The sequence below is a fragment of the Austrofundulus limnaeus genome, unplaced genomic scaffold (assembly GCF_001266775.1).
Source record: "Austrofundulus limnaeus strain Quisiro unplaced genomic scaffold, Austrofundulus_limnaeus-1.0 Scaffold134, whole genome shotgun sequence".
NCBI lineage: Eukaryota > Metazoa > Chordata > Actinopteri > Cyprinodontiformes > Rivulidae > Austrofundulus > Austrofundulus limnaeus.
In genome coordinates, this window is record NW_013952536.1 from 331455 (window position 1) to 339880 (window position 8426).

At 39.0% G+C, this 8426-nt stretch overlaps 2 protein-coding genes across 11 annotated transcripts in view; both read left to right on the forward strand.

Moving 5' to 3' along the window:
- The window catches only part of ube4b (ubiquitination factor E4B, UFD2 homolog (S. cerevisiae)), a 16492-nt gene extending 13496 nt beyond the window's left edge, over positions 1–2996 (forward strand). For all 3 annotated transcript variants that reach the window (XM_014015761.1, XM_014015762.1, XM_014015763.1), the window contains 6 exons: positions 65–209; positions 628–762; positions 922–1113; positions 1413–1587; positions 2420–2566; positions 2734–2996. In XM_014015761.1, the coding sequence (XP_013871215.1) occupies positions 65–209; positions 628–762; positions 922–1113; positions 1413–1587; positions 2420–2566; positions 2734–2798 (859 nt within the window). In that variant the 3' untranslated portion in view covers positions 2799–2996. The remainder of the gene's footprint in view (positions 1–64; positions 210–627; positions 763–921; positions 1114–1412; positions 1588–2419; positions 2567–2733) is intronic.
- Positions 2997–4775: 1779 nt separating this feature from the next.
- The window catches only part of LOC106522667 (kinesin-like protein KIF1C), a 37545-nt gene continuing 33894 nt past the window's right edge, over positions 4776–8426 (forward strand). For 6 of the 8 annotated variants that reach the window (XM_014015764.1, XM_014015768.1, XM_014015767.1 and 3 more), the window contains exons 1-2: positions 4776–5056; positions 6103–6258. In XM_014015764.1, the coding sequence (XP_013871218.1) occupies positions 6153–6258 (106 nt within the window). In that variant the 5' untranslated portion in view covers positions 4776–5056; positions 6103–6152. The remainder of the gene's footprint in view (positions 5057–6102; positions 6259–8426) is intronic. The other 2 variants (XM_014015770.1, XM_014015771.1) reach the window with 1 other exon arrangement.

Here is an 8426-nt window from a genome sequence, read left to right on the forward strand (position 1 = left end):
GTGTGTGTGTGTGTGTGTGTGTGTGTGTGTGTGTGTGTGTGTGTGCGCGCTTTTTGTACATTAGCTCTGGCAAGCAGTTTGTGCGCTACATCAACATGCTGATTAATGACACCACCTTCTTGCTGGATGAGAGCCTTGATTCCCTGAAGCGTATTCATGAAGTTCAAGAAGAGATGAAGAACAAGGAGCACTGGGATCAGCTGCCCAGGGTTTGTRCTTTTTTATTATTTTATTATTGTKTATTTTACAAAAATTACACATAGCAATAAAAACACATTGCAAAAAAGAGCACCTGGGGGAAATAAATCTTCAAATAGGTCAAAAGCTGAAATTGCTAAATCCTAGTTAAGGTCACAGCAGTTGTAAACTGTGGGTGGAATAATAAAACTTTAATTTACATGTAGGTGGACACATTCCCCTATGTTGTCRTATTTTTCTTCAAGCTAAGTGCCCCTTTAGTAACACTTCTTTTTAATGTGCTTCAATCATGCCTTCACTGTTTAATATTTGATGGTTATATCTGTCCCCTGTATACAGGTGATGGTTGTACTGAGTTGTGAAAACTTGTGGCACAAGTTCTGGATTGGAACAGCATTAATCTTTTTTTTTTTTTTGTCAATCTTTCAGGAGCAGCAGCAGAGCCGGCAGTCCCAGCTGACTCAGGATGAGCGAGTGTCTCGCTCCTATCTAGCTCTGGCCACAGAAACGGTTGAAATGTTCCACATTCTCACCAAGCAGGTTCAGAARCCTTTCCTCAGGCCTGTGAGTGTCACTGTTTCCATAGCATGTAGTCAATGCTCTACAACTTCCACTGCATTTTTCTTATGAGTTAATAGCTGTTAACATAAAAGCAAAACTCTCAGTCCAGTTGAGACATTTCAAACCAAACTATATTCTAAACAATTCTCCTTATTCACACAGGAGCTGGGGCCTCGTTTAGCTGCCATGTTGAACTTTAACCTTCAGCAGCTCTGTGGGCCCAAGTGTCGGGACCTGAAGGTGGAGAACCCTGAGAAGTACGGCTTCGAGCCCAAGAAGCTGTTAGACCAGCTGACTGACATCTACCTTCAGCTAGACTGTGCTCGCTTTGCTAAAGCTATTGCAGATGATCAGGTTAGTACTGACAACTGGAGAAGTGTTAACGTTTCACCACAAATATGTTTTGACCTCAATCACAAAGCTTTGATAACTTAAAGTCCTCAGCTGTGTTAGCACACTTAMATCTAATAATGCATGTGTCCTTTGTAACTCTTTGTCTTGATGTGAATAAAATGTTGCTGGACTTGTTCATCTTTCTCCTTTTAACCAGTAGTTTTGTTCATACAGGACATGTTGMGGGTTTGTTGCCTGTAAAATATGGAATACTCACCTCAAAAACCCATTAAAGATGTTTTTTTTTCATTTCTCTGCAGCGATCATACAGCCGTGAACTGTTCGAGGAGGTGATCTCAAAGATGAGGAAGGCTGGTATTAAGTCCTCTATTGCCATTGAGAAATTCAAGCTGCTATCAGAGAAGGTGGAGGAAATAGTTGCTAAGAACTCCCAGTCTGAAATGGACTACAGCGATGCACCTGATGAGTTTAAAGGTGTGTRTGTTTGTTGTGGCATGGCCGATATGTTTTGGTGTCTGATAACAATTTTAAAGTGCTGGAAGGAGTTCATCTTTCTCCTTCAGTGAAATGGTATTTATCTCTACTTCAAAAACAGACATCAGTTTAAAACTCATAATAAATGTATCCATATAAAACTGGAAAGATGTGAATAGAGGGTAGAAACTTCAACTTCTGGTAACCTAATCTACATTCAGTCTGTTACTGGACCTTTTGTCTTTAGGGGGTGACAAAGTTTCTTTAGTGCAACCCCAGGTCATTCCCTGACAGACAGGGTCGTCAGTAAATTCCAGACATTTGCAGCTGATTTTGCAGCTCATACAGATCATATAGACAGCTTAAAGCAAGGCTATCCTGTAACCACAGACTTAATATAATCCAGAACGAGAATGTGGTCTGCATGCCACCTTTGATTTTTAGATATGTCTGCCAACCCACCACAGTCGAGGGGAGTGTGCCGTACAGGAGGCTAAAGGATCAGCTGTCGTTGTGGTTACAATATTACACGACAAGTTTTATTTTTGTAACGCACAGCCCCTTCCCCCCTACTTTAACAACCTTGTGACATTTTAATATACAAAACCTCCCTGAGTTTTTATTGGATTTTTGGTTTATGTGTGTTTTGATAGGTGCACTCATATAAAAATAACTGTTATATAACAGTTGCTTTTCTTTTACCTCCAGCTCTTTAAGCTCACCTGTTACTGTGTTTATAACGGACTTGCATGAATTGTTATCAATTTAAAGTAGGTTTTTGTTTTCCGGCGTGTTCCTGTCCTATTTGTTGATGAAATGCGTGTTACCGCAGACCCTCTGATGGACACCCTGATGACCGACCCTGTGATGCTGCCTTCGGGGAACATCATGGACAGATCCATCATTTTGCGCCACCTGCTCAACTCCCCCACTGACCCCTTCAACAGGCAGCCACTCACAGAGAGCATGCTGGAGCCAGGTAAAATCAGCAAGMTGGCCTTTTATTGCTCAGAAAACGAAAAGATGAAAGAACAAGTTGTTTTTGTTTGAAGCAAGTGATTTCAGCGCAGTTATCTGCTTTGATTCACTTCAAAATGCATTGCTTTTGTTGTTCAACTGCTTTTCACCACGTTGTTTATTCTGCAGTGCCTGAATTAAAGGAGAGAATCCATGCCTGGATGAGAGAGAAGCAGGGAGGACGACTTGTCTGAGGACTAACGTCAGTCATGAAGCGATCTGTCTAAATTTCCCGCATTCAATGTCACAGCTACCAATGAGAACAACTTTTTGAAACGGGGAAGTGGGGAGACGACTTGATTGGATTTTTATTCGCATTTAYCCTTTTTGTCTCAAACCATTATCATGGTTCTAAAAGTGAAGCATAATAAAGTAAAGACTTTTAAGTTTTCTCTCCCGAGTTTGTCTTTATGTATCAAAAAATGAGATGCATTTAACAGTATTTGGTTTAGGTATTAAAACATGACACAAAGTAATTTTTAACAACAGATTTAATGGCAGTGCATGCAACCTGTTCTTTATTTGAATTTATAGCTCCTAAATAGTTTTGTATTATTGTTGGCCTTATTGAAATCTTAGAATTATTTGCTGGAGAGTTGAAGTGAGTGGCTGGCCTTGATTTTTTAATTATTATTATTTTTTTTAACTCTATCAAGATAATAATACACTTGAGCCTAAACAAATTAAGCTGGTGTCCCAGATCTAACTTGTGCACAGTTTGTATCTATACAGATTGCAACTGGAACCATTAAAAAATGTAGCACAACATAAACAAATCGTAAAAATCAGTTCTTTAACAGAAAACATTATGGTCAGCCAGGTTTAACTGTTTTGAACATATTTCCCCTGCTGACTGCAAGATACTGTCTCCCTCAGGCTTTTTCCAAGTAATATCAGAGAAGAGCTTAACAGACTAAAATATGTAGCTTTCCACCAGAAAGGCATATTAAAACAAATATTTTTAAAGGTAATTTTACCCAAGTTTGGTCCATTTAAAATTATTGTGTTCTATCCAACATTACTTTTTTACTACTGTATGTTTTACTACTACTATTACTGGACAGTCAATAACTTAAAAAATAACTGAATGCCATAATTTAGAAATTAAATAAGATTTCACAGGTCACAGTTTTTAAAATAATGAATTTGATCTTATCAACTTAATTGTAAAGACAGGAGAGTTTATACAATTTATACAATTTAAGCTTATTGATAAATAGGTAAACAGATCAATTAAAAATGACTGAAATGGTTGAAAAATGTAAATATGGACAATAATTTACATAATTTGTGATCACATGTTTCAAGTCTTCCTGGCAATGCAGTTTGTTTTTGAAAGTGTTTTCCCATCTGTGTTTGTTCTTTTTGCTTAAATAATTAATACCTAAAGTTAACTAGCAACTGTCCTAAAGGCGTACCTTAGTGTTAGGAATGGCCAAACAGGAAATGACCGTCCCGTTGGTACTTAGGTTTTTCAAATGTGTTGCAAAAATCATAACCATGAAATCTGCAGATTAATTAGGCAAATGTCACAAACACATCCTCACATTTTTTGTCAACTGATAATATATGGTCTTAGAAAAAAAACATACAGATACAATTTGTAACTGGTTGRTGTCTGACTGAATCACGTTCATAAACATTTAGGGGATTTTTATTAAATTACTGTTATTTTGATCTTTTCTGTTCATTATTTGTGTAATTTAGTCATCTTTTGAGTCCTGTTGTAGTAGTGTAAGGTAATGGTAATATTTATCACTTTTTTGATTAAATATCTTGTTTACATTTCATTTTGTGTTTTTTCTACATCATATGTCAAAGACAAAATCAGACTGTTTTGTTTTTGCTTGACTTATTTAGCTGCATCCATAGTTTTAGACGTAAGTTGAACATACCGGGATGTGGTACCGTCACTTTCTCGCTGGGGTGCGCTCTTTGCGGTGACCCTTGTATGCGGTGACAGCGGTGCGGGGAACAGTGGGTAGAAATCCTGCAGTGTGGCGTCACGATCGAAAAATGGAGCGATAAGTCCCACCCACTCCCCTCCGGTTTCCGTCTCCAAAGCATCTTATTGGCTGTTAGACGCATTAGTCAACCATACCTCTACGCTCATTGGCTGCTCGAAGCCTGTCAGTCAGCACGCTTGGAGAGGGAGTTGACGTAATCTCTTCGGTAAATCAAGGCGATCCGTCGATTTCCATTTTCGCCCGAGTGCAGATAGTCGCCTGTTTTCCGCCGCTACGAGAAAATAAACTCGTTAAAAGGAGTCGCCGTTATTAATTACGTATCCATCCGGCGGAGGATACGGCTATAATGGGTGTTTTTCACGGAAATGGACTTTGTAGCTGTTTACATTCGTGCAGATTCTGATTTAAGAAAAAAAAAAATCAACACATCCTGTCTCGCGCAAGCTAAAGCTAGTTCACGCCACTGACTGTCCGGTGCTATAAACGTGAGTATGAACGATAAAATTGTTTATATATATGAAGTTTCACTGGTTTTGCTGTCATTTTTATTATTACGGGTGTATTTTTGCTGTTGAACAGCTGCTAGTATCACAGCCCATTAGTCATACGGCACAATTTACAGCTGGTTACGATAAAGGTAATTATTTTTTGCCGTTTAATTAACAAATTGTGTTGTGGTTATAGTACATAGACAATATTTGTTTACACATTGATAGCTGTTAACCCCACTAGAGGTTGGTTGTGTCAGCATAATAAGCGACAGCCGCTAACCTTTCTGTGTTTTAATGAAGCTATCGTGCAAAACCACAGATATAATTCAACATCAAACGGGCTTTTTTATATACATTTTTCGTACAGCAGATCAACGTGAATAATGTGTTCAGTTTGTGCTACACATATATAAGCATGTAACTCTTTCCTTGCACTGTTCCACAACATACAGAGGAGGATTAGCCCACTTCTTACCATCGGCGAATTTAATTTGTCAAAATCGGATATGTATAAGCTGTTTTTGTGCAGTATCACATATGCAAGGAGACAGGCCCGGCTCGTTGTCCTGCTGTTAGCCCACACCAAAAGAGGAAGATAGAATTTCATGGGCGTATGCTTCAGCAAGTATGGCTGACTGCAAGAATTTAGGGAGAAACCCCCTCACATGTTTAGATTATGTACTCATTAGTCACCAGGATGTATGGTTTATGACCACCAACACATTGAAGTAGTGTTTTCATCTTACCATTATACCATGCACAAATAATGACAAGAATCGCAATGTTGTTTTGCCACAACATAATTCCCATAGAATGGGGATCAATTATTAAAATGCAATTTTACTTTTTATTTGACAGATTGACGGCTGCTTACACAACGTTATGGCTACACTGGCTTTGTTCAGCCATATTTGTTGCTGTCTGTTACTCCCGGAAATTACACATGCAGAAACATACGTGCAGCTTATTTATCAGTTTAGCAGGAAGTGCATAAATGTCTTTTGACAAAAAAAGATACATGTGTCTTATGCTTTCTTTAGGAGGGGATATACAAGCAATCTCACTGGGGGRAAAGTCCTGAACAGCAAACATGTCTGGGGCGTCCGTAAAAGTCGCCGTTCGAGTGCGTCCCTTCAACTCCCGGGAGACGAGCAAGGAGTCCAAATGTATCATTCAGATGCAAGGCAACACTACAAGTAAGTAGTCTGCAGCTACGCACACAAGAACATACACCACATGTTGAACTGTTGCAGGTCTGTGTGGAAAAAAAAGAGAGAAAGTTTGGTGTACYACATTCTCCCATGTGGTCTTCCTTCAGGGGTCTTTGCAAAACAAAGCAGCAGAGCGAGCAATCTGAATAGTGGACGGTTGGGGACAAACAGTCTGAAAGGGAATAAAGGGCCTACAGCCTGAAATGCCTCCTCCTCTGAAGGGGCCTACATGCCTGAGCAGCCTGCATGTGAGAAAAGCTCAGTTAGAGACCCAGGGGTCATTCGACAGCCTAACCTGMCAAAMTAAGCTTCATCACATTCAGTGTTTTATGACAGATATGTGTGTGTTCCTGTGCAGTTTATGATTATGTTATCTCTGAATTTACACAAACCTTTWTGTGTAGTGCTTGTTAAAAGATAAATAAAATGTTATGGAGGGAAGTAATTCATTCACTTCGTGAGGTTTTCTTTTTATTCATATAGTTCAGTTGCCAAAATTTGCAATTTGCTRTTAAGTTTTGTCACTTATGGCATCATGTTACAGGACTCTTGAGAATAATTTAAAAAAGTGTAGATGACAAAGCTTTTTATCTGGCTTGTGAACTGTTAGGATGTGCTGTTTTGCAACATGTGCAGGATGTGTGAAAACACATTTGCTGATAAACAAAGGGGTGTGCTTAAAAAACAGGTTAATAAAATTCTCCTAGCTTTGACRTGGGAAGATTAAAATGTTAATAGATCCATAAACATCAAACTTATTTGGTTTAATACATCTGTGGGTACTTTGTTTAACTGAGGGCTTCCTCGTGGATTTAAAGAATGTATATAAAAATAACAACAAARAAGAAGACCTTTGTGATGTTTCATGTCATTCAAACTGCATACTTGTGATTGTGAGTCATCCGGTACTGCGAAGCTGCCTCCTTACTGTATGTCCCATTCCAGCTAGCAGATGAACACAGTCCCCGCTGACATTAGCACAACTGTTTGATGACCCAGCAATAAGACGGCTCGTGACAAAATAAATCTGTTCTTCCAGCAAGCTCTCTGACTTTCCTCAAATCGTGTCTGTCAGTCTTATCAGCCTCATTAGATTAAGCCTGTACGAATCTTCTATAAGATCAAGTGTCCCTTCTGGATATGGCTCGCTTGTTCTTCATCTCTCACACTCTACCAAAAAAGAAGCTTTGTGTTAAATCTCCGGTACTTTTTACTCTATATCCTTGGGCTTTTCATTATGCCAATGTCACCCGAAGGAGCTTATGGTGACTCGGGGTTTGTGGCAGAACTGCAGTGGCATATCCAGTGGTTTTTTTTTTTTTTTTGAGTGGGGGTTAGTCAGCAAGCATGTAATCGAGGGAGAGAAGTAGGCTGCAGCACTGCCTACTCTACCTCCCATCGCATGGGCAGATTGCAGAGCAGAAAGGGAGGCTGGCAGGCAGCCATACTCTGCCTTCATCAGGACTTCATTGCAGATGGTATGCTGAGAATGCTGTCTTATTAAGATGCTGAGAGATTMAACAATACCTAGATCAAATGTATACGAATAGCTGCAGCTGACATTGTTTAAGAACACAAACAATTCTGTTGATGTGGATTTCCTCACACTTTCTGTCTTGTCATGTTTACCAACGTCAGCATGTTTGTTATAGGTATCAGCCATTTTAATAAACACGCGCTTCCATTAGGGCTCTATAGTAGCCTGTATTTTGAGCTTGGGGTTGTGAGAAAAGGCAAAGTGTACAAAGCTGAGAGGAGATGGAAGCAACTTTACAGATACTTTCCAATGACTGGAAATTTTTTCGCCTGTGACTGATCACATGATAAATGAGCCGTTACTGTCTTAGAAAAGATGAAYGGCCTAATGCAGCTGATATGAAAGAATAAGTTGCCACCTAAAAGATCTTGACAACCTCTCTTTTTCCTTGTGTGTCATCAAGACAACTAATAATCTCTTTTCCCTTCTAGTTAGCAATCATACATTTTTATTGTCCACTACAGCCATAAACTAAACAGTTGTAAGGGTTATGYTAGATTTTATGTTATGAGATTTTCTTTCAATACTTTCATACCACAGCTGAGAAACTTGAAGTACTGTAACAACCAGCTAGTTATTAGTTGTAAATACCATCATAATACTGTCATAATAATAA